Here is a 27,986-nt window from a genome sequence, read left to right on the forward strand (position 1 = left end):
ATACTACATAAGAATGTAGTAAATTAAATTATAATTCATTATAATTAAACATTAAATATACATTAAAATATGAAATAATTAAAAACAATATTATAGTTATATTATATATATAATATAGTTAATATAGTTAAAAACAATATTATCAAAATTTGTTCTATATTTATATTTATTTATTTACATCTGATTTTATTATTTTTTTTTATATTAACGTAATATATTTAGTCTTATAAATCTTTACATATTTAATATTTTAAAGAAATAACAATTTAAAAGAAAAAAAATTAAATGAATATTGTTTAAATGAAACTTGAAAAATTAAATATATTTTTCTAAAAGTAGTATCAATAAATCTTCTTGATAAGCATTTATAAGCAAAAAATATAATTTTATAAAATTAATTTAAGAAGTTATTAAAGTTATATATATATGTCATTATTATATGTACATTATTATAACAATTTTATCATTTTATCATTTAATGGATTATTTAAATTATGCTGAACAGGAAAAATAAATCGATATACTGAAGAAAAAATTTTAAAATTACAATAGATTACGACAAAAATATATAAAAAATAAATATTTTTTTATTTTATAAATATAATATTTGAATGAATATTGAATGATTATATTCTTTTTAAAAATATTAAAAATATTGTTTTTATATTTATAAATAAAAACTAACAGAAGAAATTATTGTAAAAAATTTAAAAAAAGAGAGACATTTAGAGAGACATTTTTATCATTTTCTATCAATAATTCAATAACAAGATATACTGGTATTTTCCGGTACTTTCCCACTTTAACGATAGCAAAAAGAAAAAAAACTAATGTATCTAAACGATCATGTTTATTTAAATCACTTAGAAGAAAAACTATTTTTAAATATGATATTTACAATGTATCAATCGATTATTTTAAAAATTATTTATTAATAACTAATTAATATTATTATATTATATATTATACTAATAAAAAATCTAATATTTATTCTAAATATTATTTACTAGTATTTAATATAAATTTATATAGTATTTACTATATAGATTTATAATACTAACTTTTGTTTTGATTATTAAGTGTAATTTTTAAATAATTTTCTGAATGTGAAAAATTTCTGAAATGAAAAAATTTATTAATATGTGGTGATACGAAATGATGAATGTGTTTGAAATTAATATTTAAAATTAAATGCAAGAGTTATGATGCAAATGAAGATATTAACATTTTGTTATAAAAATATCATAGAAAAAAATAAAAAATACATAAATCGTAAGAAAATATTATGAGTAGTCATTCACATATATCAATAACATTAAGATTATATTATGTAATATCATATATATAAAGATAAAAACTCATTTCATTACTTAATTAATGAATAATTTATTCGTTAAAAAGATTCTCTATATTTTATAAAATACTAGAAAACTTATCCATATTGCAACATATTATATTGTTGTTTACTTATCAAATATATAAACTCACTTTATACCATTTAAAATAAGAATTAAACAAATTATATTATATTATAATACTATAATAATATATTATTATAGTATTTTATATCAATTGTTTGTTTCATAAAAGAAATTGAAAATCCAAAAAATTGACATAATAATCAATAATTTTATTCATCAATAATATTTATTTCTTTATTCTCTTATAATAATTAATAAAATAATTAATAAAATATCAAAATAAATTTCTATTATAAAATTCGATAAAATATAAAAAATTATTTCTAATTTTTTAAAAAATCAATTCTTTTTTTAATGTAACACAAGATCATAAGATATATAAAACTATTAAAAATATTTATAAAAAGAAAAATACATTGACAAATAATCAATATATGAAAAATTTTTCTTTTATTCGAGTTAATGAATATTTTTCATAATCAATTAAAGAAAAATTGAATCGCAATAAAACTATAGAGAATTATTTCCGAAAGATATAAACATTAATAATATAACTATATATATATATATATATATTGAAACCTGTTTTATAAAACATTGCACTGATATCTTCTTTCTCAGTATCATTCGAACTAGCGGTAGCATTATTAAACGTGGGCATCATGAAAATTTTTTTCATAACGAATTGCTTTATTATTATTATTATTTCATTGTTTGGCATAGCAATTCAAGAAAATCTTGCACAATATGTTCCTCCAACACCAAGTGTAGAACCTCTCTATCCGATAGGATTACGAATGTCTATTGCTCGTAAGTAGAATTCTTTTATGTTGTTTCTTATTTATTTTTTTAATATTATTTTATTACAGTTCTATTATTCTATTTGGAATTTAATTTTAATTTTTTTTTAAATAAAATTATTACTAAAAAGAATAATAATCATTGAAAGCGAGAAGAATGAGGAAATATTTCTATTTAGTGAATAGAATTTTTTTACCTAGAAAATAATATTTAAAAGAAAAATAGAAATGATACAAATGATACATCATAATGTATGATTATAGTAATAATTATAATACAATATTGCAATCTTAAAAATTTGTTAATTTTAGTTTTGAAGAATAAAAATATATACAAAAATTATATTTATTTTGTTCATTAAAACATATTTATAAATATTATTTATTTAAATATTGAAAAATATTGAATAAAAATTTTTATTGAAATTTATTTACGTAAACGTAAAATAAAAACTAAATTAAATAAGGAAAATAAAAATAAAATTTTACAAAGAAAAGAATTCGATACGTAATAAAGTATATTAATTTACGGCAATGTAATTGTATTTATCTAATTGTATTCTATAAAAATTAATTAAAATAAAACATTATTGCATAACAACACAATATAATAATTTATAGATATTTATACAAGAATCTAATGTTTAAAATAATTAAAGTATTCAATAATTAAATTATTTTTACAAACATAAAAAATTTTACGATAGAAAAATTTTTTTCCACTTAGATGAGGATGGCATCAGTTTGGTTGCGTATCATGTAAAATTTAATGATGATTTCTATAGTCTCGAAGCAGGAACTATTGCCAGAGACATTATAAAACCACGTAATGGTCGTTGGGTATATGAGGATCGATCCACAAAATTGAAATTAGGAGACATAATTTATTATTGGGTTCACGTAGTTTATAATGGCCTTGGTTATAATCTACTTGATCAAAAACACGTAGTTAATGGTCAGTTTAATGAAAGAAATGATTTTTGTATAAATCGATTTTGGTGAATTGATTTTTGTATGACAATTATATCGATTGATTTTTTCTTTCAGAATTTTATAATTACGATGCTTCACCAGTTTCGAAAGGAGATAAAAGTATTCCTAAAAAAAAGGTTGACACTTGTACGGCATCTTCGCAAACTAAAATATTTGAAAATAATTCGATAAATCAATTACTGAATAGGCAAATCTGCCCAGGTCAATTGATTTTTGAAGAGAATTTCGATTCTCTTAATACAACACGTTGGACGATTCTTGAACGCTTTGCAGGTCCTCCTGTAAGATAGAACGGAACATATTTTAAAAACATATCGTTATAAAATAAAAAATTTAATTCAATAATAAAACAGTTTTTTCATCATTTCATTTTAGAGTTATGAATTCGTCATATACATGAATAATATCGACAACGTGGAAGTTAAAGATGGTATTTTGCATATTGAACCAATTTTGACTAACGAGAAGTATGGACCAGACTTTATCCGAAGCAATAGTCTGACTTTGGAAAAGTAAAAATTTATTACAAAATCAATTACAACAAAGTATAATAATATTCATATTAAAAATCTTTAACATCTTTTTAGATGTACAGGAATCGTTGAAAGCGAAGAATGTAAACGATTTGCAATTGGATCACATATTATACCGCCTGTGATATCAGGACGATTAAATACTAAATCATCCTTTAATTTTCAATATGGTCGCATTCAAATTCGTGCTAAATTACCTCGTGGTGATTGGTTATTTCCTTGTGAGTTTTATTCTACATTTTGTAAATAATCATTTATATTATTTATTCACATAATTCTAAATTGTTATATATATCGAAACAAATAATGTTTCCTTTCTGATTAGAGTTATAAAAAAAATGCTAGAAATAATGTAATTTTTTTTTTAATTCTGATTAGGAAAAAAAATGAAATTTCATAATAAATTTCATATAAATCACTTTCTATTACATATGAATTAAATATATAATTCTATATATTTTGAATCATTATCATCAATATCATTTAATAAATTCAAATTTCAATAAATAATTTGTTATTTTATTTCAGTGATTACCTTGGAAAGTACAGATATGTGCACAAAAAATTCATCGATTTATTGTGACATCGTAATAGTTCACTCAAACGGAAATTCTGTCCTTATATCACAAGATGGAAACGATTTGAGCGGACATTTTCTTCTAGGGGGTGCTCATGCAACAAATATAAATTCACATATTCCACAGGATAATAAATTAAATCTTCCCAAAAAGAAATCAGAAACTTTATGGTCAGACGAATATCACGTGTACGATTTAGAATGGAAACCTAATCAAATCATAGTTAAAGTTGATGGAGTAGAATATGGCCAACAAAATGTTCCGGCATTATACGATATTCCGGTTAATAATAATTATCTGATAATAAATGACAAATACTATTTTAAAATTATTATTTGTTAATTCTATTTCATTTTTCATCGATATTTTCTTTCATACAATAGAATAACATTATTTTAAATCCATCATTGATTTATTAATAATTGATATTATTAGCAATTTTAAATGATTTATTACGATACGTTCTATATTTTTCGTAGGTTTATATTAATATCGGTTTAGCCGTAGGAGGTCACATTATCTTTCCAGACAATTGCATCAGCGGTAACTATGTAAAACCTTGGAGAAATGTCGGATCGAAGGTACTTCTATTTAAGCAATTTAACTTTTTTTTTAGCAAAAAAAAAAATTATTTAATAAGAACGTACATCTTAAACACATTATTGATTGTAGGCACTTTATCACTTCTACTTAGCAGAAAACGATTGGATAAAATCTTGGAGAGTGAGCGATATCGGTTTACACATAGATTATATTAAAATCTGGGCAGTTTAACTTTTTCATTTTTAATTCAAAAATACACTTAATCACTTTTTAATTATCCTTGGTTGTATTTACATTCCTTCTTCGTCCATATAAATTAATAAGATACATAACAATTAAAAAGATGGTGGTGGTGGTACCAATACGGAAGAAGGTAACGGTTGTCGATAAGGCACGTCATCTGGATGAAAACCGGAACCCAATAATTCGATCAACCACTGACCTCGATAGCCATAACGTCTTTGATAATCAAGTGAGGCCCGAGGCCCGTCTTCTGGTCTAAATTCGAACATTATTTTTTTTCTAGTATCCGGAGAAGCTATAATTCTTAGGAAAGTTTCTACACCATTTCTTGGCCATTCCCAAAATTTTCCATTAGACCACAATGTTCGAAGCATAGCTGTCCATCTTGAAGGGAACATATCGAACGGAAGTGTTCTAGCAATTCGGGTTGAAATAGTTCCACTGCACTCGACGATTATGCATAGCTGTATATGCAATAAAAGAATAATAAAATGATTTTTATCGCGCAATTTTAGGTAAATGTATGTCATGATCAGTAAATATGATCGTAAGTCCACTTACTGCACAGAATATTGCTAATGTGTGACTCGTGCGCATTTTTTTTTTTTTACTAAACCTCTACGTAGGAACACAGAGAAAGTAATCCCATTGTTCATAGTGTCCACCAACCTTTATGTCTTCTGAGTGAGTGACAATTTCGTGTATAGAATACATTTTAAGTTTTTCGTGATAGAATTGTCAATCGTTGGCAAAGACGTAGCATAATTTTTCAAATGATTCGCGCCACATTGTTCGACATCAGTTTTCTTTACTTTCACTGATTGCATTACGCCATATCACTACAATATACCAGATGATTTCTTTTCTATATGTATAGTCACCTTTGGAAGCGGAGTTAGTTGATATTCTACGCTTATCCCGCTCTCGTCGTACCACGTTACCGACAACGTGATTCTACGTGACCAACTCGAGGAGAAATAACATGGACTACACACGTAATTTGGTAGTTAGAGCTAATAGAAATTTTTTTTTTGATAGTTATAAATAGCAGAAAAATTTACTTGTTTTTGATCTTTTGCATAAATATATAATTTTGCATAATTTTCGTAATTTCCCTTATTAAGTTATATAGATAATTATAGTATGTTCAAAACGAATGATTTTTGAAAATACATTGCAAAATTGAGATTTCAATTTAATTAGTATCTTACGAACGAAATTTTTTTATACATTTGAATATAATGTTACTTTACTTTAAAAAAGAAAGGAATAATTTATATTTATGTATGAAATGTTTTACAATTAGTAAAGTAAGTAATCGTAAGTAATATAAATAAGCTTGAGAATGATTAAATTTATGTATGTCGCTCATTATTTTTATATTTTTTTTCTAATATATAATAAAAAATATCAAAAAATTTAACGTAATAGTAAGCTTAAAAAAGAATTATAATTAAAATAATAATAAAATATACATACATATACGCAAATAAATATTATGAACTTTACATTCATATATGCAATTTTAAAAGATTATTATATTTATTAAATATATTCAATATATATATATATATATATATATATATATATATATTATTCTATGTATATTAAAATTAAATTACACTGATAAATTTTTCTACGTTATAGGTAATTTCGATTTTTCTTGTTCTATTGTTTAACACTAATAAAAACGTATCAGATGCATTCAACATATACTTATTTATTCATGATTTTCTTCAATATAACATAGCAGGAATACCACTTTTCCACGAGGTAAGTTTAATATTCTGTGAAACAGAAAATTGCTATTTTAAAATTTTTTTAAAAAAAGAAAAAGAATATAAAAATAATATATAATAAATATATATTATATATATAATATATATAATATATATTATATATAATAAATATATAATAAATATATAAAATTTACTTGCATTAAATCAATAATTATAATAATCATTACACAGAAAACACAGTGGGATTTCGATCCAGAAATTGGAAAGCAAAGACGAATTAGATACGAGCAGGAAAATGGTCATCATGGAGAATTTGCAATAGCGAAGTTAGGTATGGGAATCGGATACAAAGAACCATGGGCAGAGCCTGCACAAAAACTGATAAAAAACTCCTAATCTGTAAAAAACCAATAAAAATTATCTTAGTATATGTAAAATTCTTAAATTAATTGTACAAAAAAATAATTTATAAAAAAATAAATGTAAAAATATTTTTATTAAATAAATTGGATGATATCTTAAATAAATTATGTATTGTATATATATTAAATAATGTTACATATATTTCATTTTGATATATTTTTTAATTACTTTTTTGTCCATGTTATACACGGACTATTTTTTTTTTAAATTCAGAAACAATATATATATAGATATATTCATAATTTTACATATTAATTCAAATCGATATTGTTTAAGGATTAATTATATTTTATTTAAAAATCTATAATTATTCTTTTTTCAACTTTTTCAATAATTTACAATTTTCGATAAATTTTAAAATAAATTTTATTTCTAAAATTGCATCATAGTAACTCCAAGAGGTGCAAAGTACAAAATATCCTGTTCGACTTTCACTTGATAAAAGATGAAGTGGGGAGAGAATGGAAAATTATAACGGATATCAGAATAAGGTAAGTAAAGACGGAATCAGAAAAACAAAGACTGACTGTATGGATTGTCGTGTTGTATCTTTCCTGTCGTATTTTTTAAATTAAAATAATTTATGTTTTTTTCTCTTCAGTGAAAAAAATATCAAAATAAAAAGCATACGTATATTTGGCGTTACACTTAGTGACTTTTCAGAATTTTCATTCTATTGAAAGTATTTGTGTACACCTTGCAATCATTAAAATGACAAGATACGCTTATGTAAGTATATAATAATAAGTAAAAATAAATGTAAGAATAAAAAATTTATCAAATTAAAATTTTATATATCTATTGAAAAAAATATAAGGAGCATGATAATTCTAATAAAATAAATCTCGAAGTTATTTCTTGGTCTATATATAAATATATAATATATATGTCATATAAAATAATACTCTTTTTTTTTCGTACTATTTATTATGAAACATTTAATAGATTCATTTAAAGTATATGCTGAATGTAGGACATTTTTTTATATATATTTTTTATTTCGACATGCTAATATTAATTGAACTACTTTCAGTGGACGACCGTGATCTTTGCAATAGCCATCACTTTTTTATTTGGATTAATCATCGAAACCACAGCAACAATAGCTCAACCAAAGGCACCTAATTTTCAGTATTTTGAACGGTAAGAAATTAAAAAATATACAAAAAGTATAAAGTTATGTTTAAAGTATATAAAAAATGAAGTGAAAATAGTAATTTGTTACACAACAATTATAAAAAAGATTATAAATTCCTTATATACATGTTAAATATTACAATTAATATACAAGTTAAATTGATATAAAATGTATTAATAAATATATTAAGAAAATAATTATTTAAAACCATGAAACATAATTTTTTGAAAAAAAAAAAAATTACAAGATTGTAATAAATACCTGATTCACAGGCCTAAATATCGCTATCCATATTATGATGAAAATGGCAGAGGAAAATTACTCTATGGCTATGGAGGACCAGAATTATATCAATACAAAACTTATAGTGGTCTCGAAGGTATCCATTAAAATTAAAACAACAAGAAACACTAAATTATAAATTATACATGAACAAATTAAAAATTAATGATCATTTGTGAAATGATGTGACATAATACGTAGACGATTTTGTTTCCGATTACAAGAAAATAATTGTATTTTATATTATAATAATTGTTAAGTAATAATAATATATTATACATTTTCAATTTTTTATTATAATTATATTTTTTCTTGTCATCAGGAACATATCGAATTATGTTATGGAATTAAAGAACATTACAAGATTGTTTATTCTTTTAATTATAACCAATTGTATTTTTAAATGCAATCGATCGATATGCTTAATTATGTCGTAAATATATGTTTCTTCTTCACGGATTATTATTTTTATTATTAGACACTGCGATTTATAATTATCGCGAAAGAAATGAATAAATATATTTATCTTAATAGATAAATATTTTTATTAATGATATTTATCAATAAGATGAATGAAAAAATGTGTTATATATTAGAATATTATGATTAATCAAGACAAAAATTACTATAAATACGATTATGAGTAATATTAAAATCGATCGTCTACGAAAAATTAGTGGAATGTGCATAGCATTTCTAGAATCTATGACATGTCTAATACAATCATTGTAAGGACGAGAAATGGTTAAATTCTAAGTCTAAAAATCTGATATCGTACATCAGAAAAGTCAGAAAAATTTGCAAAGATTAAAAAACGCAGTCATTTTAAATCTTAGTTAAACGCGCTTGATTAGATGCACAAATGTTTGTTTCGTGATAAGTGCATATACAAGTTTACAAGTATATAAGCATAATCGAGTATATCGAGATAATGTTGATAAACCAATCTACTACCCGCATAATGTGTGTTGGGTATTTTATTCCAAATGATCCTTGTCCGCCTTATCTTCGGCAGACTGTAACTGTCATACAAAATCCATTTCAGATTTATTATAATATTGTGTACCTGCTCGCCGTCTGAATAGTTGTCTCTCTATAAATTTCTTTATCTCGCTAATTATGAAAACACTTGATGTAAGTGCGACGAGAAACAAGATATCTATCAAAATTATAGAAAGAAATATTTTAAAAATTCAAATTTAAAAATAATAAATTTTAAAGATTTATCTTAATAAAATGCATACCTATAGCTGAAAGAGCTTCAGTTTGAAAAACTCGTTGTAAAGGTGGAAAATAGATCACTAACATCTGTCCTATTACTGATAATGCTACGGCTACCAGGAACATTTTATTACTCCATAAACCAATAGTAAATATTGATTTAGTCTAAAATGTTTATATTATATTTAATAAATGAAAAATATATATTGTAATATTGCATAATTTTATTATTTTTTACCTGTGATCTGCAACTTAGAGCATTGAACATATCAAAAAAAACAAAACATGTAAATGTCATGGTTGTATCTCTTGCAGTATTACCATCAGTTCTCATCTAATAGAAATAAAATACAAAAAAACATAGAATTAGAAAATTTATAAAAAATTAATACTTTTTATTATAAAATTTACCTCTTTATTATAAACCCATAAAGTACCAATAATAATAATAGTAGCTGATAATAGTACATTAATAATAAGATGTCGCGTAATCATTGGTTCTTTTATATTACGTGGTTTCTGTTTTAACACATCTTTATCAACTGGTTCAACACCAAGACTATANTTAAAAAAATTTTATCATTCTTAGATTACCTTTGAGCAGGTGGTCCATCCATAATAATATTTATCCAAAGAATTTGCATTGCATTTAAAGGATTTGCAATACCCATTAAAGTAGCAAGTGCAATTAAAGATAGAGCAGCTATACTAGTACTCAATTGAAATCTTAAAAAATTTCGTATATTATGAAAAATTCCTTTTCCTTCTTCAATTGCAGCACTATAACATATGTTCACAATTAAAAATGAATAAATATAAAAAATATTGGGAATTAATAAAGAAAAAATTAATATTTACATGATAGTTTCAAAATCATCATCCACTAAAATCATGTCTGCAGCTTCTTTACAAACATCAGTACCATTTTTACCCATTGCTATGCCTATATCTGCTTTTTTTAAAGCAACACCATCATTAACGCCATCACCCGTCATACCTACTATATTTCCTTCCCTTTGTAAAGCTTTTACAATAGCCAATTTATGTTTAGGTGTGACCCGATAAAATACACTAACGTTATTGATACATTGTTCTAATTGATGTTCGGACATCAAATCAATTTCATCTCCAGAAATTAGCCGTGAATGAAGTACATCTAATCCAATCATACTTGCTAAAATAAATACAATGTAATAATCTTCATATATTTTTATGAACTGTGAAAAATTCGATGAATTCGTATACCTATTGCAGATGCAGTTTCTTTAGCATCACCTGTAACCATTTTAACTTTAACACCGCTATTTATCAAAGTCGTTATAGATTCACGAACGTGTGGTCGTGGAGGATCGCATATACCAATGAGACCAACATACATTAAATCTTGTAATGATTTTCCACGTGCTAATCCAATTACTGTAAATATATTAAAAAATATTAGATAAAAGAATTAAAATTATCATCAATATTAAAATATACCTCTTAATCCCTGCTGCCCAATTTCATAAGCTTCTGTTAAAAATTCTTCATCTTTTTTTTGATTCAAAGAGTATTCTTGACCATTGACAGAATATTTAGTACATAGCGGTAATATCTTATCCAAAGCACCTTTTACAAAATATATTTCTTGCTTATTCTATAACACATATGAAAAAATACATATAGAATGTAATAAATATTAATTTTTAATAAGTGATATTAATATTTAATTAAAAATAATTAAGAAATGTATTTTACTTCTCCATATTTCGGTGTACACTTCACAGCCATCATTTTTTGCTCAGATGAAAATGGATATTCTTGTAATCGCAAATACTTATCAGAAATTCCATACATTCCATATTTCATTGCTAATGCTATTAATGCACCTTCTGTTGGCTGACCAAGTAAAGTATCATTTTGTATTATAGCATTATTGCAAACACATCCTACTTCCAACATATTACTAATAGCATTGCGTGCAAGATTCATATTATCACATTTTCGAATTCGTACGTCTCCTTTATCATTATAACCAGTTCCAGTAATATCAGCTATATATCCTTCTGATGTCACTAAAATTGTTGCAGTCATTTCATTTTTTGTAATGGTACCTGTTTTATCGGAGCATATCACATTTACGCAACCTATACATTTAATAACATAATAATTACATATTTTGATTAAATTTGATAAACATTATATAACTGTATTGTACATATTCATACCGAGTGTTTCTACTGTTGGTAATTTCTTTACAATGGCTTTTCTCTTAACCATTCTCATAACACCCAATGCTAAAGTTACAGTCACAACAATAGGCAAACCCTCTGGTATAGCTGCTACTGCCAAACTTACACTGATAGTAAGCATTTCAAGTAAAGCTTTGCCTTGGATCCAGCCAAGAAGCATAATAATACCAATAATGCAAAATGAATAAAAAGATAATTGAGTGCCCAAAATATGCATACTTCTTTGAAGTGGTGTTTTTGGAGCTTCTTCTGCTTGCATCATTGAAAAAACTTCTCCAAATTCACTTTTTTCTCCTGTATTTACTACTATACCCTACAGAATATTTTTTATATATTTATAAATTATTTTAGACATTATAAATACTGAAATTTGTCATAATAGAACTTACTTTTCCATTACCACAACGTACTAATGTACCCATAAATGCAATATTCCTTTTTGTTGTCAATCCATTAGTTTTAAGTAATGGAGCTGTTGACTTTTGTGCTGGTTCAGTTTCTCCAGTAAAACTACTTTCATCAATTGCTAAATCTATTGCTTCAAATATCCTGACATCTGCAGGTACTCTATCACCAATATTTAAATAAACTACATCACCAGGAACTAAATTGCGAGCAAGAAATGTTTCTACGCGGCTTTCTCGTAAACTGTAAAAAAATATTAAAAACATTATATTACCATTAAAATTGTTTAACATTAAAATATTCTAATATATTAAAACAATAAATAGGTCTAACTTCCATCCTCAACCTAGAACTGTGCATCTTTAAAATTGAATATTTTAAATAAATGTTGCAGGGAAAGAAATTTCACCTTATTGATCTATTGATTGGAATTGGATACTACATCTTCTTTTTTAAGAAAGTAAAGTAATACTCCATACAAAGGGTTAATATATCCTCCAAAGACCATATTTCTAGGAGAAATATTAATTTAAATAAATGCTACCAACAATTTTTAATTATACTTGACATAACTTTTATCTAATAAGTATTTAATAAATAATCAAAATTTACTTACCAGTGACAAGTTGGTGGCACCAATTTATTTAATTCTTCTAAGGATTTTTCAGAACGGTATTCTTGTACAAATGCAACTGTCACTACTATTATGATAGCCTAAGAAAATATGTAATTTATTAATATAATGTCTATTAAAAAATAATTTAAAAACTAATTAATAATAAAATTATCATAAAATACTTACCACTGTAATACTGACAGCATCATCAAACTGCCTCATACATACACTAACAAAGGCAGAAGCAAGAAGTAACAGAATTAGAGGATTTTTAAACTAAAAAAAAAAAAAAAAGAAAAAAATATTTAATTACATAAGTTAATATTAATATATAAAGATAACAAATAGATATACAAATATTTCTACCTGTTCAAGATATTTTTTCCATGTTGGTTCTTGTTCCTTAACACTAAATTCATTAAATCCAACTAATTGTTTTCGGTGGTCTGCCTCTTGCCACCAAAGACCTGTTCTTATATCAACATGCAATCTAGCTGCAACTTCTTCAGCACCAAGACTGGCTGCTTCAGCTGTTGTTAACCACATTACTGAAGTTTGATCTTTATCCTTAAAAAATTAAAATAACAATTTTTTTAAACAATAATCTCTCCGTTTTTCGTCATTAATTTTTAAGATATATATAAAAATGAATTCCTAACCTTTATCAAGAACTTTCATTCATTTTAAAACAATAGACAACAATATTAGTAAAATTAAATGCATTATTTTTCAATATTTACTTTAAAAAATTTCGATATATATTTACAATATTCATGATACATTATTAAATCTATCTAAAAATCTTTCACATTTTTACAACTTATCAAATAACAACTCATCAATATATTCAATATTAAAAATGTACAGATTAATTTTAATAATATTTTGCTTTTGACTATACATAATAATTATACATAATAAATTAATCAATTTATTCACATTTTATAAATATAAAATAAAATATCATTTAATGTCACATTACATGTACATGTACCATGACACGTGTATTAGTATTATCTTATATCGAGTGATGTAATGAGATTATAACAAGATATTTCTATAAATATAAAAATTATTATTAAATATAAAAATTTCTATAAACATAAAAAAATTATTACTAATATTTAAGAAATATTTTTTCAAAAATAATTTTATTTCTCTCTAAAGAAACATTAACAAATTTTTATAAATTTTACGCTTGATAAAATTTATAAAATATTGAGAAATTGATAAATTGTTAAAAATTACGATATGAGTTCGAATATATCTTGAATTTGTGCAATAAAACAGAAAATAAATAAAAATCTTTCTTTTTTTTTACAACATTATATAAATATAATTATAAGTTATCTAAATTAAAATAAAAGTATAATTTAAATATTTTTTAATTTTTTATTTTTTACTTTTAATTATAGCAACTTTTTAATTTATTAATTTATAATCTTCTATCTTTATTGATTGTATTCAAAAAACCAATTCAAAAAATCATTCAAAGAATTATTGAATTCTAAATCGATAAATAAAATTTATATTGTATATGCTATAAAAATTATTAATATGAAATAGAATTCGCAAAAATAATGTAATTTTAATTATTTTTTATAAAAAAATTTATACAACATTAATTTCAAAATATTCTATAAATTGCAAATATTTCTCATTCTACTGATTATCGATCCGTTTTCCTTAGAATGCACAAGGTCATATTGCTACACTTATTACCTTAGTTAAGTCAACATATTTAGAAAATTTCCTGTCTACACTTTTGTATACTTTTCGAAACACTGTATAGCATGTACATATATATTCAATAGAATAAAAAAATTTTTGACATATAGATATTATATTAACAAAACAAAATTTTATTTATAAATAAAATCATAACAATATCAGTCCCACTAGATACTATTGGTAGAATAAGCATTCGATCGATACCGAAACATTTGAAGACAGTACAATTGCAATAAACTTTTCACACTAAGTAATATATATATATATATACATACGCATATAATATGCGTATAATATAATATTTATTTATTTTATAATTTATACGGCTTTTATAATCACTTTAACTTACTTATGAGTCTTAAATTCAATTGATTATTATTATTGTTAAATAGTCAAAAAAAATTGTATGAGTATTTAGTACTCGAATAATTATATAATAATTTAAAATTATTTTTACCTCTTTTACCGGTGCATTTTTATTATGTTCCTTGTCAGTAGCTGCAGCAGTATCAAGTTCATTATCTTCGAAAAGTTTTTCGTATTTATTACTTGCTGTGTCTTTCATTTCTTCTAAGCAACGTTTCGTTCTTCCTTTTTAAATATATGAACTTTTTAATTGGCAAATATAAAGTTACAATTATATTCGTTGCTTATTGTAATATTAAATTTCTGTTACGACAGGATTTTACGATATTTTGAATAAAATATGATATTTTGAATAATAAATTATCAGTCCAGTTTTAGAATTTCAAAAAAAACGAACATACAGTTCATGATCCAAATAAATTCCTGTTAAAATGTAATAACATAAAATATATATGTACATATATTGATGTATATTATATTATGTTTATATAGAAATTAAATACTGCTAATTTTCATTTACGTGAAGGTCAATTAAATAAATTTCTAACGACTTTTAATTCAAATATATATTCAAAAAAATAGTAAAAAAAAATTATTATTTTTATAAATTTATTGAAATATATAATATATAATAAGTCTAGATAAATTATTGAAAAAATTGATAAATTCGAAGAATTTCGATTATTGTATAATTGATATAATATATGAATATGACTAATTTTAAATATTAGTTTCATTAAAAAATCTAAAACTATTATTATTGCGATATCGATACTTTTTTTGAATATATTATTATTATACAATTATAATATTATTCATTATAATTTTATTTCTAATAAGCAATTAAAATGTTATTTTAAATACTCTTTTCAATCAAAAATTGATCTAAAAAAAAATGAAAAAAAATAATTACAATTGCTACTAATCTACTTTCAAATTAAACTAAAGATAATATCGATTTCCTAAAAAAAAAGTAGAGATAGTATTCTTATGATTATTTTACATAAGAACATTAAATACTTAATTTGATTTACATTATAAAATTAATTTAAATAATATTTATCAAAAGGAATAATATTAATTATACATAATTAATGTGATATAGTAATCAAAATAACCTATTATTCGATAAATAAATTAATATAATATTTAGTTTCGAGAAAAACATTGCAACTTTTAATGAATATTATACACGTGGTATTATAAAATAAAATAAAATATTAAATAAAAATTTTCTGATTATTTAATAAAAAATAATAAAAACTAGATAAAAAATGTGTATGATTTTATCTGTTATTGAAATACATTGATAATTGATTGAAATAAAATTGAATTGTTTCATTTCATTTGATATAATGAATTTAAGTAATGTATAATCAAACAAGCATATAACTACACAGTATTATTACAAATCGATAATAGAGGTTCCTTTTAAGTGAGTACACATAAACGAATATAAATCATTATATTTTCAAAAATATGAATAAAAAGATAAATAAATACGTACAAACGTATCTTATCCTTAAGGATTGCAAAATCCTTTTAATATCCGAGGCATGTCGAAGGATCTAGTCCCGATATGTTGGCAAGTGAAACACATAATAAATTGCTCATAAATTACTAATTCCAGATAATTATATTGCTTTTGAAGCTTCGTTTCGATTGAATTAATAGTTTTGTCTTCAATAAGAAATTATTTGTATATTTATAGAAAAAGATCACTACAAACACAATGTTCGATTGATGTATAAGTATTGAATGACAAAGTGACAAGAAGTAGCGAGAACGAGCAGCGCTACTTACCGTACCCTGTTGGTACTGTGCTCAAAATGCAGCTATATAAATGTGCATATGTATCATACACATATACATTCATACCTTGTTATGTGATAAAAGTAGAACAAATTGTGTCGATCCAGCGTACGACGACCTTAAGTTGCTACACTTCCAAATTCGTATATTTCTGCCGAATATTTAATTATACTGCAATGTATTTATGTTTTCAACGTGTATAAAATAAAATAATATATTGATAATTATGTATATACAATCACTTGTAATGTTAAATATAGAATAATTTCAATATTATTCACATGAATTAAAAAATCAATATTAAGTATATTGTCCAATAAAAAACATGAATATAATTTTAGACTCTTATTTCTTAGTTTTTCATTACGTGAGTTAAATACAATACATGACAATTTAATATCTATAATTATTGATGCTAAATCTAATTAATAAAGATTTACTGATTAGGCTAAAAATATTTTAAAACATAATAGTGACATTTGGAAAACAAAAAATATTCATAGAATTACATAGAAATATACATAGAATGCAAGTGAAACGATAGAATTGGTTATTTAATTTTCCCGCTTATCACATTGATATAATATATATAATATTATATTTAATTGGATCATATAATTTATTAATGCTTAACAATAATCTACACTACAATAAAATACTTTTTTAGTTGGTTAAAAAGAATTTTATATAGAATATAAATATATTTAATCTTATTTTTTTTTTTATTTGAAATATAATAAAACATAATGTGATTATCAAGTTAAAAATTGATAATGAAATATAATAAAATAATCAAAACTTCAAAATATTTCTAAATATGCATATATCATTTGTTGCATTCATTTCTATCAATTGTTTATAAAATTATCATTATATTAAAATATTTCAAATTTTCAAAATAGAAAAATTTATTAAATTAGTAAAATTTCATATTTCAATTATAAAAATTTTAATAATAATTTAATGAAAAACAGGGTGGCATTGTAATGCAAAAAATTATAAACAAATGCACCTATCTTTGAATTGATTGAACATTGAATTAGCCACTTAACGGCGGTAGTTTGTATACATGTTTAAGTGTCGCGGAAAAATAACCTCTAATGGAAAAAATTAAACCCGTACAAAATAATATATCAAAATGTATCAAAACTATCTGTCCATCAGCGGAGCAACTTAGCATAATAACGAATAATATAAAATGCGAAAAATGTGGGCTCGTATTTAAAAATGAACCGCGATATCGGTTACATGACCTTAAAGTACATCAGCGTAAAAATTTAGATAAAGCGATAAAAGAAAATGTACAATATCATTGTCCGGTAGAATCGTGTATTTATGCTCCAAAAGCAGAAAGACATTTTAGTACTATGAAATATCTTAAACAGGTTAGTATTGTCATGAAAAAATATCTTTTATCAAATATTTCAATTATGACATAAAATTTAATATTTTGATATATATATATTTAGCATTACCTTAAAGTACATGCAAAAAAAACATATGCATGTACTCGTTGTGACAAAAGTTTTTCTACTGAAGCAGCAAAGGAAGGACATATGAGAATATGTGGAATTGAGTTCATATGTTCTTGTTTAAAAACTTACACTTCTTATGAAGCCTTGCTTACACATGCAAAACGATCATTACATACTATAGATGATAAATATAAAAATTTTTTAAGGTAAATTAATCATCAAAAATAAATATTAATATATTATTATTTTATTTTTTTATACATATAAATATAATAGTATTAATTTATATTAATCAACAATTTTACAGACGCACAAATTCTAAAGCAATGAGATTGATTTTACCAACTAGTCAAACAGAAATAAATAAACTAATTACAATACTACCAACAAATCAAAATGAAAATAGAATATCAGATAATAATGGTTCCATACAGAAATTAACATTAGATATTGGTATACAAACTGATGAATATAAAAAGAATAAAAGAATATCAAGTCCATTAAAACATATTAACAATAGTTATTATCATAATGGAAAACGTGGAATATCTAAACAAACGCAGACAAGTATTTTCCAAAAAGTTAAACAAAATTTAATATCCATGGAAACACAAACTACACAAGCTTCACAAGCATTTAAGAATGCATTGAAACTTCAAAAACATGGAAGAAATTCTGTATCTCAAAATTCTGATTATACACTGTTAAAGGAAGACCTTAATCTTGGCAATTTTACAACTGCAAATTTATTTCCTGGTAGTCCATTACCACTTCGTCATGATGATGGATTACAAGATTTTTGGGAAGAAAAGAGTACATCAGGTACTCAAACAATACCTGAAAAAGACATGTTTGAAGTTCTAAATGATAATGTTACTCAAACAGAATTTGAAACATTTTATGAACATACAAATCCATTAATGCAGTGTACTCCAAAGAGTACAGTTGCTTTAATGACTTTACCTTATGTTGAAGAAACATCGAATGTTGAAGGATATTCCTTTGTATCTTCAGATAGTATATCACGATCAGATCCAATGCTTACAGACAAAACTTTTGATGACAAATTTAGCAGTATAGAAACTCAAACAGAACAAGCTTATTCATTTTTTGATTCAGATCCTTTAACTAGATCATTTGCTTTAAGTTCTATTGAAACACAAACTACAAATAATATTGATAACATGGAACAGTTATTATACAATAATACATGCACGCAAACTTGCGATGAAATATTACCAACTGATCTAGGATTATCTAATATTCAAACACAAACACCTTGGACTCAACTTGAAGATACTACTGTTTCTGCTGAAACACAAACAAAATCTTTGATATGTGAAACAGGTTGCAATATTTCAATAGGTGCATGTCGTTCATGGTTGAGTACTCAAACTAGTCATACTGAAACACAAACTGATTTACTTAGTATTTTTGAAAGTCTTCAATAATAAAGTATTTAATTTTTGTGCAGATGGTGATATAACAATTGATATTTAAGTAATTTGCATTTGGTATTGTAAAATAAGACTAATTTTTCGTATTGTTATTTAGTACTTTGGTATTTTTTATATTTTATTACAAACTAATTATATGTATTTAAGTTCCTGTATATGTGCAATTTGTTAATGAAATATTACGTGCATTGATTGAGAACTGCATTTTCTTAAAAAGAATATTTTAAATTTACTGTATTATACAGTATCCACACTGCCATAATTTTAAAATATGTATTGTTTATACATATGTTTCCAGAATAAAATCATACACATTGCAGGCAATGTAGTTACATGTAACTTATTAAAATATTAATTTAAGATCCTCATAATGGAAAAAATATTATTAATTTTCAATTTAAATTTTAAGGGGGCAAATAAGCCTTGAAATTTTTTTTTAAATCAAACGTAATCTAATTTTAAATAAATAATTAAATTAATGAATTTAATGAAAAGGTATTTGAGATAATAATAATTAAATTATTGCAGCTCAAAATAAATTATTAAAATTGATAATAAAATATTTTTATAAATATTGATCCACAAGTTTTAAAATGTTTATGATTGTTAATGTATTATGAAAACAAAATATTGTGTTATTATATTATAAATACATGATTTTTAACTTTTAATGTATTTAAATAGATGTATGATTTTTAGATTTAAATATTTGTAATCATTTGTATATCAACTTTCGTACAAAGGCAATTTTCAAAAATTTAATTTGTTTGTATATATATGTATTATTATTATACATTGTTTAGAAAAACATTTGTCAATCGTAATTACAATCTTATTCATTAGGAGATTCATGTTTCTGAGACTCAAGAGTCATGTACCCCCTTAAATAGAAAAATACATGAAGAATCTTTTGCTTTAAATGTAATTGTTTAACTGATAGTTTCAACATTTACAAAGAAATTGAACATGTAATCTGAAACTGTACACGTAACATTGTTACAATAACTATTAAAATATTGTTTTTTTCTTTTTTTTTTTTTTTTTTTTTAATTGCGTTGGAATTATGTACTGAATCCCAACCAGTGCTTTATGTTATGGCTTCACATCAAAACATACATATAAAAGTTAAAATCAGTTTTTTTGCTTGGAGTCACATCGTGATAAATCACATTTAAGCTATTATTTTATTCATGTTTGTTGCTATGGATTAAAATTACATTTAAAAGGATATGCTTTGCCAAAATGGGTGATATATAATACACTTAGAATTGTTATGTAAGTCAAAATTGAAGAGTTATTATTAATATATAAAGATACAACAAACATGATGTAAATATCGTGTTTTTCAATCGAATCAAATCACTAATTGACTCCAAAATGGGTACTCGCAACAACGCAATTGCGTGAGTTCAAGGAACTTTTTAGCACAGGCTGGGATACATGTCATAGAAGTCAAATAAGGGTAATATGCAGAAAAAGAAGTACACAAGAATGTATTAAAGTGCAGGACCAGCAGCATTATCTTCGTCAAAATCTGGTAGAAAATCTTTGGTCCGGTCTTCTATCCTATCCACATTTTCAAGTGCTGAAGCTAGTACTCTTAAATTGTCCACACCAGACATTAATTGTCTATAAATTTTAAATTTATATATTATAATATAAATTATATAATTTAGGAATTTCAAAATCAAATATCAATCTTTACCTTAAGGATACTTCAGCTGATGAAGCAGCATGTCTTAAATCACCAGCTAGCCTTCTTACTGTTTGATCTATATTTGAAGAACTATATTCACTTCTATTTCCTGCTGCAATTCCAGCTCTAAGTTCTTTGTTTTCTAATCGGAGTAACGATATTTCCGTCTGAATTGAGACATTTTATCATTTTATAATTAAATACACTATATATAAATATATATATATAATATAATATATAAATATATATATATATAATATATATAATATATATAATATATATATTTCAAAAGTGACAAAAATTTATACTAACCGTTAAAGATTTAATTTCTTTTTTCATTGATGAAATAGTACTTTCTGCATTTACCGCTCTTTTCTATAAAAAAAAGTTATAATTATGGACATTGATTAAATATAAAAAATATTCTTATACTCACTGTACTACGTTTTAAATTATCTTCAACTTGTTCCATAGCTTTTTCAAGATGAATTGTTTCTTCATGATCCACTTCTTTTTTAGATGTCAATTCTAATTCTAGTAATTGAATTCTGTAATAAACATGTACACATAAAGAAGAGAATATATTCTATTATTAAAAGACTTAAAAAAATTATAAGAATTTAAAAAATTTACCTCTGTGATTTTTCATTAATTTGTTTTTGAGCTAATTCTAATTCCTGTCGTAATCTTTCATTTTCTAACAATAACTGAAAAATATTTATGAATATTATATATATTTATAATGTTATAATTATAAATATTATAATGAATGTATTATAATTTAATATTTAATTTCATTCATACCCTCCTTTCTGTGGATTCTATACTATTTGGTATAGATCCAGATTCTGTTGACAATGCTGTTCTATTATGAATAGGACCATCATTTAAAAAATCTGGTAAAGATTTTGGAACATTTGCTTCATTTGCTCCTGAGTGAGAACAGTCTCTTACTGCAACATTTGATTCAGAATCAGGTTCAGTTGTAGATATTGGTAAATCTAATGGAAATCCTAAATAATGAAAGATTATAAATAAAAAATTTAAATTTATAAAAATTACTTAAATCATATAACAATATATCATTTAAATACCTAATGGTTCTGGATTTTCAGTAGGTCCTATATTAGATCTAACAAAAACAGGTAAATTTAAATGAGAGGAACAACTTGTATTTGGTACAGATCGATTTCTTTGAAGTATTGCTTTGTCCAAATTTCCAGTTAAATCAAAAGAAAGATCACATGAAGTACTAGACTCATTTTTCTTTGATTCACTTCTGAGTCGAGTTTGTCTTTGTTCTACACTGTTTAATGCAAAATCAGGAAGATTATCTACATCTGAGATAGTTTGTTGTTTGGGCTCATGATTTAGATAATATTGCTCTACAACCAAGTGATCTTGTACAAAATCTGGTAATTCTGTTGGGTTACGAGAATAAACAGTAGAACCTTTTTCTAAATTATATGGTGTTGGAGAAGTATAAACTTTTGGACGAGCTCCAGCATTCTGATAATTTACTTGTGAACCATTTTTTAGAAAATGCTTAAAACTAAAAGGATTTTCTTCGATTCTTGATGTATTTTGTCCTGTGAAAAATTAAAAAACAAAAAATATTAAGCTAATTATCAGCTTAATTTTATTAACAAATAGCAGGTTAAATCTAACCTGTTTGGGATTCTGTCCCAATACGATTCCTAGCAAAGTATTCTTTCGATGTGTTTCTACAACTTCGACATCCCGTTGTTACCTCTTCTTCAGAAGATGAAGATGATGAAAATATGATATTACGCCTTGGATATTTTGGTACGGATCGAGACGAATCATTACTTTTTTTACGATTCGCCATCATCTATGCAGAAGATCAACTTTACCGACAATCGTATCATTTGCGGTGCAGTCAAAACTGCACTTAACATTTGTCACTCGTTGACTGCAATCAGGTCAGGTTAGTTGTACGCAATTTTTTCTTCTTTTTCATCACTCAACGTGAATGTAGGAACAGTGCATGTTTTGAGCTTTTCTCTCCATATCTTTTGTGTTTCGTAATACTATAACGTTATTATTACATTTCTTAACTGAAATGAGTTGCAAGTTGTTATATATAAAGGTATTTATTTATATATATGTCATATATCAGTATTCAAAGAAAATTAGCTATTAAAAAACTTATAATGAATTTGAATCGTGATTTAATAAATATTTATTATTAAATCGAATATGATGTGATACGATGTGAAATATTTATGTTAACTTTTCAATATAACAGGTGAACGAATCATTTTCATAAAAGAGGTTATCTTCCACGTGGAAATATTGTTAATTACAACAATTTTTAAACATATTTACGAATGTATACTTCAACTTTAGCAATAGAATGTCTAACGAAAAACCTTGTCGTGCATGTATGGATTTTAAATCATGGGCAAAAAGTCAAAGAAAGACTTTGGAATCCGAAAAGGTATAAGAAAATAAAATTATCTATTATTCTGTCACAGTTTTTTTTTTTAATAAAAAAACTATTTTTAATTTCATATTTATTAAAAAATATATCATTATGTAAACAATATTCTAAATTAATAATAATTTAAGTTAATAATAAATATTAAATATTTTAAAAGGTCAAAAATATTACATTTAAGTTATTGTACAATTCTCATAATACAATTTTCAAATATATTTCATTTTGCCAGGAATCTGAGGAAAAGAAAAAGAAAAATCCATCTGTAAATAAAGTGAAACGTAATGATTGTCCATTAGATAAAGATGAATTAGGTTCAGTAACATGGTCATTTTTACATACTATGGCAGCATATTATCCTAATAATCCAAGTGAAGAACAAAAGTCAGATATGAAACAGTTTTTTCATATATTTTCTAAGTTTTACCCTTGCAATGTATGTGCAGAAGATTTACAGGAACAATTAAAACATTCCCCACCAGAAACTAATTCACAGGAACAGTTGAGCCAATGGCTTTGTAAGATACATAATGAGGTAAATAGAAAACTTGGAAAACCAGAATTTGATTGTAAACTTGTTAATCAAAAATGGAAATATGGTTGGCTTGATGGTTCATGTGATTGATGATCACTAATTACAATTGTAAATTTTGTAATGAAACCTATATGTGATATAAAACATCATGTAAGTTAATTATTGTAAATACTTTTGTTAGAGATGCTATAATAGTTAAAATATTAATATTATATATAAATTATTATTTACTATTGTCTAATTAACTAATTATTAAATATAATATTCTTTGTTAATTATGAACATTAAAGAAAATAATAAAAAGAGAATCATTGTACAATTATAATTACATAGATTATCATATATTTTAAGGTATATGCTTATTATTAAGATTGTAAAATAGATGGTGTTAAATGTGAAATAGTGAATGCAGAACTTGCTGTTCTAATATTGGGTTCATAACTGTGATCTTGTCCTTCACCACCAATTGGCATAACTTGACATGTTCTGATATGAAATGGAAAACGTTTATTAGCCATAGATGGCCTAGTGATATATAAAAATACTATATGTCCCATAAAAACAGTCCATAATGAACAGCCTTTAGCAACACTCTCTCTTACCCATTCATCTACTAATAAAGTAATGCAGAGTACCTATAAAATAAATGTTTTTATATATTAAAGAATAAATAATAAATTCTTTATAAATATTTTATTACATAATATTTTGTTATGTATAGAATCAAATGTATATTTTTTATGTACCGTTAATGGATGACATAAAAACCATGCTGATCCCAATGAAAATAATGAACCATAAAAGTGAAGTTTTGTTGACATTTTTCTAACAGTCTTAAAACAACGAAGAGAAAATATAATCCATGCAATCAACTTTAATATTATTAATCCATAACCTGGTGGTGACTCATAAATATATAATATCAATCCAGGATCAAAGATATCGGATTGATAAATATACAATGAAAATTGACAAAAAGAAATCAAGCAAATAAAACATATGAGCCATCGAATTTGTTTTGATGTTAAAACACTTTTAGTTACTGTAAAACCAAGTGCTAATAATAACATAAGTACAGTATATAAAATATCTGAACATGCTTCTAAGAGTTGACCGAATAAAGAAGCACTTTCTATTGATATTCCTCTCAAACCAAGATTTATATAATTATAAATTTCAAATAATACTCCCACTAATTGACAAAATAATGAAGCCATAAATATTTTATAAGATATATGTAATAATCTTCTTGCTCTTAATTGCATAGCTAAATAAAAACTTAATATTACAAGTATCACATAAATAAAAGCAATAATTAATAATTCTGGCAATATATCTGAAAAAAATGGATTTAAGTAAATAATATTAAATGATTTTAAATCAAGAGAATTACTTACAAAATTCATCTGCTGAAAAGTGTTCTTTCCAGAAATTCTCATGTGGTGCATTTGTTAATGATATTGAATATGAGATATTTAATCCACTTTTTGAAGAACAATCTGCTAATGCAATGAACCACCATCTTGGACGAGATGATCGAAATCTACGATTACTGGAACATCGTATTACAGCATCTTTTTCGATGCATCCTGATTCTTCAAATGTTACTGTAGATAGTGGTATTATTTGACCAATTCCATGCCAAAGTATAGATTCTTTTTCAATGCACGTTTTGTTCGAAGGATAAATGCTTGGCCATTGATCAGGTGCATCATAATATAATAATATTTTTAAATCTTCTTCTCTGCCTCCTAATTCAAATTTATATCGAAATATACCTTGTTCCGTTAAAAAGCAAAATCTTGCTAAAAATGCCCAATTCTAAAAAGGGAATTATTTTTTATAGTAATATATTGGAAAATTTTATTGTTTTTTAAAAACAAGATAATAGCATATTTTTTATATTTACAATATATTTGGGAAATGAAAGTAAATCCGTAATTTTTTAAATTATATGGGACCTGTATAAATAAAAATAAACATTATCATCGTGCGTTATCGAAGTGTTAAAGACATCGTATATGATGTAAATATTGATATTAATAATTTATAAAGAGAACATCAATATTAAAAACGAAAAATTAATCATAAATTAAAAAATTAATCTTTATACACATAAATTACATTGAATGTACAATATAGCTTCAATGAAAATATATTTAGCTTCAATCAAAATATATTTTTAAATTGCAAATATAATATATAAATATATAATTATTTTATTTATAGAAATATATAAATTATTTTATTTATCCCTGATTTTGTATGGCATTGAAAATTATTATAATTGAAATGACAAAAAATATATATATAATTCTAATTCTAATTCTAATTTAAAAAACTAAAGATTATCTTCCATTTTCAAAAATATTGCAAAAATAAAAAATTGACATATGCTATTATATTAATTATAAAAAATATAAAAAATTTTTCTTCTCCTTTATTTATTTTTTTAGAAGAGAAATATTAGTTTATAATAACAAGAATATTTTATATAATATAGTATTTTTATTTAATTAAAATTAAATATAATTACAATTAATATATATTTTTAAAAAAATATATATATATTTATTACAAATTATTTTTTTAAAATTAATATGAATGATATTGTAAAATAGATTCAAAGATTTTAGACAAAATTTAAAAGATTCAAAAAGATATTTATAGTACTTCACGTGTTATAAGTTGTCCTTGAAGAATTTTATTTTCTGAATATGTTAAGTATTGAAATATTATGAAAAAGAATGACAATATGTTAAACATAATTGACACACGATTGTACAATTTTCCTGAATTGAAATGGTATCTACATATCTGCAACATGTTACCTTGCTGTTTTTCTCATGATCAATATTTCATAGCCATTAAAATTATGCATTTCAATTAATATATATTGAGATATAAACATTTAATATAAAATTTAGAAAAAAAAATTTTTAATAAAAAAAATATTAAAATTTAATAGCATAAATAAATCTGAGTTTTTGAATCGTAATTCGAAAAATTAGAAATTGATTTATTGTATGTTTAGTATATGCTTTTTATGATCTTGATATTTTTTTTTTCACTAATATGATGATAATAAAATATAATAAAACAATATTTATAATTATATATATATAAATAAAATTAAGTAAAATTACGAAATTCAAATAGTATTATTATATATGTTTCTAAAAAAAAAATATTAAATGTTTAAAGTTTATTAGAATTTAATAAAATATAATTTATAAAGATATGCAAATATAAAAAAATAATTACTATTTAATATTATGTTAAATATT

General features: G+C 23.7%; 9 protein-coding genes across 13 annotated transcripts; 5 read left to right on the forward strand and 4 right to left on the reverse strand.

Annotated features, from left to right (window-relative positions):
• Nucleotides 1–1,966: 1,966 nt before the first annotated feature.
• LOC122713491 (beta-1,3-glucan-binding protein 1-like) lies at nucleotides 1,967–5,145 on the forward strand. Its single transcript, XM_043934018.1, has 8 exons — nucleotides 1,967–2,231; nucleotides 2,949–3,176; nucleotides 3,269–3,495; nucleotides 3,590–3,726; nucleotides 3,802–3,968; nucleotides 4,276–4,607; nucleotides 4,805–4,906; nucleotides 4,998–5,145. Exons 1-8 carry the CDS (start codon nucleotides 2,084–2,086, stop codon nucleotides 5,097–5,099), a joined length of 1,443 nt encoding a protein of 480 aa, XP_043789953.1. The 5' UTR covers nucleotides 1,967–2,083; the 3' UTR covers nucleotides 5,100–5,145.
• Nucleotides 5,146–5,203: 58 nt separating this feature from the next.
• LOC122713492 lies at nucleotides 5,204–6,211 on the reverse strand. Its single transcript, XM_043934019.1, has 2 exons — nucleotides 5,673–6,211; nucleotides 5,204–5,575 (listed from the first exon to the last, which is right to left on the reverse strand). Exons 1-2 carry the CDS (start codon nucleotides 5,706–5,708, stop codon nucleotides 5,204–5,206), a joined length of 408 nt encoding a protein of 135 aa, XP_043789954.1. The 5' UTR covers nucleotides 5,709–6,211.
• Nucleotides 5,511–7,347, forward strand: LOC122713493. The gene is made up of 4 exons (XM_043934020.1): nucleotides 5,511–5,626; nucleotides 5,989–6,114; nucleotides 6,759–6,884; nucleotides 7,082–7,347. The coding sequence occupies exons 2-4, from the start codon at nucleotides 6,094–6,096 to the stop codon at nucleotides 7,244–7,246; spliced, it is 312 nt and encodes a 103-aa protein (XP_043789955.1). The 5' UTR covers nucleotides 5,511–5,626; nucleotides 5,989–6,093; the 3' UTR covers nucleotides 7,247–7,347.
• A 423-nt stretch (nucleotides 7,348–7,770) lies between these two features.
• LOC122713246 lies at nucleotides 7,771–8,874 on the forward strand. The gene is made up of 3 exons (XM_043933500.1): nucleotides 7,771–8,002; nucleotides 8,307–8,416; nucleotides 8,684–8,874. The coding sequence occupies exons 1-3, from the start codon at nucleotides 7,985–7,987 to the stop codon at nucleotides 8,799–8,801; spliced, it is 246 nt and encodes an 81-aa protein (XP_043789435.1). The 5' UTR covers nucleotides 7,771–7,984; the 3' UTR covers nucleotides 8,802–8,874.
• Nucleotides 8,875–9,024: 150 nt separating this feature from the next.
• Nucleotides 9,025–17,052, reverse strand: LOC122713244 (calcium-transporting ATPase type 2C member 1). Its single transcript, XM_043933498.1, has 16 exons — nucleotides 16,771–17,052; nucleotides 15,355–15,686; nucleotides 13,533–13,733; nucleotides 13,353–13,442; nucleotides 13,167–13,264; nucleotides 12,535–12,793; nucleotides 12,122–12,458; nucleotides 11,652–12,040; nucleotides 11,394–11,550; nucleotides 11,160–11,330; nucleotides 10,773–11,088; nucleotides 10,509–10,694; nucleotides 10,326–10,473; nucleotides 10,153–10,248; nucleotides 9,938–10,079; nucleotides 9,025–9,852 (listed from the first exon to the last, which is right to left on the reverse strand). Exons 2-16 carry the CDS (start codon nucleotides 15,460–15,462, stop codon nucleotides 9,719–9,721), a joined length of 2,832 nt encoding a protein of 943 aa, XP_043789433.1. The 5' UTR covers nucleotides 15,463–15,686; nucleotides 16,771–17,052; the 3' UTR covers nucleotides 9,025–9,718.
• Nucleotides 17,053–18,152: 1,100 nt separating this feature from the next.
• Nucleotides 18,153–20,434, forward strand: LOC122713245. Its single transcript, XM_043933499.1, has 3 exons — nucleotides 18,153–18,460; nucleotides 18,545–18,756; nucleotides 18,858–20,434. Exons 1-3 carry the CDS (start codon nucleotides 18,176–18,178, stop codon nucleotides 19,999–20,001), a joined length of 1,641 nt encoding a protein of 546 aa, XP_043789434.1. The 5' UTR covers nucleotides 18,153–18,175; the 3' UTR covers nucleotides 20,002–20,434.
• Nucleotides 20,435–20,911: 477 nt separating this feature from the next.
• Nucleotides 20,912–23,710, reverse strand: LOC122713321. 2 transcript variants are annotated; one of them, XM_043933669.1, is made up of 8 exons: nucleotides 23,372–23,706; nucleotides 22,798–23,292; nucleotides 22,508–22,716; nucleotides 22,337–22,410; nucleotides 22,140–22,251; nucleotides 22,016–22,078; nucleotides 21,713–21,870; nucleotides 20,912–21,636 (listed from the first exon to the last, which is right to left on the reverse strand). In XM_043933669.1, exons 1-8 carry the CDS (start codon nucleotides 23,553–23,555, stop codon nucleotides 21,504–21,506), a joined length of 1,428 nt encoding a protein of 475 aa, XP_043789604.1. In that variant the 5' UTR covers nucleotides 23,556–23,706; the 3' UTR covers nucleotides 20,912–21,503. The 2 variants fall into 2 exon arrangements, 1 of the variants encoding a protein (XP_043789604.1); XR_006346475.1 differs by having other exon boundaries at nucleotides 21,498–21,636; nucleotides 21,713–21,845; nucleotides 23,372–23,710.
• On the forward strand, nucleotides 23,571–25,190 carry LOC122713322 (FAD-linked sulfhydryl oxidase ALR). 4 transcript variants are annotated; one of them, XR_006346478.1, is made up of 4 exons: nucleotides 23,571–23,651; nucleotides 23,973–24,164; nucleotides 24,397–24,849; nucleotides 25,051–25,190. XR_006346478.1 is itself a non-coding variant. In XM_043933671.1 (3 exons), exons 2-3 carry the CDS (start codon nucleotides 24,081–24,083, stop codon nucleotides 24,787–24,789), a joined length of 477 nt encoding a protein of 158 aa, XP_043789606.1. In that variant the 5' UTR covers nucleotides 23,673–23,813; nucleotides 23,973–24,080; the 3' UTR covers nucleotides 24,790–24,919. The 4 variants fall into 4 exon arrangements, 1 of the variants encoding a protein (XP_043789606.1); XR_006346476.1 differs by lacking the exon at nucleotides 23,571–23,651 and adding an exon at nucleotides 23,673–23,813; XM_043933671.1 differs by lacking the exons at nucleotides 23,571–23,651; nucleotides 25,051–25,190 and adding an exon at nucleotides 23,673–23,813 and having other exon boundaries at nucleotides 24,397–24,919.
• On the reverse strand, nucleotides 24,975–27,746 carry LOC122713320 (transmembrane protein 145-like). Its single transcript, XM_043933668.1, has 4 exons — nucleotides 27,373–27,746; nucleotides 26,097–26,520; nucleotides 25,446–26,035; nucleotides 24,975–25,334 (listed from the first exon to the last, which is right to left on the reverse strand). The coding sequence occupies exons 1-4, from the start codon at nucleotides 27,523–27,525 to the stop codon at nucleotides 25,065–25,067; spliced, it is 1,437 nt and encodes a 478-aa protein (XP_043789603.1). The 5' UTR covers nucleotides 27,526–27,746; the 3' UTR covers nucleotides 24,975–25,064.
• Nucleotides 27,747–27,986: the final 240 nt, after the last annotated feature.

Source organism: Apis laboriosa, unplaced genomic scaffold (assembly GCF_014066325.1).
Source record: "Apis laboriosa isolate Shangri-la unplaced genomic scaffold, ASM1406632v1 scaffold23_cov150, whole genome shotgun sequence".
Taxonomy (NCBI): Eukaryota; Metazoa; Arthropoda; class Insecta; order Hymenoptera; family Apidae; genus Apis; species Apis laboriosa.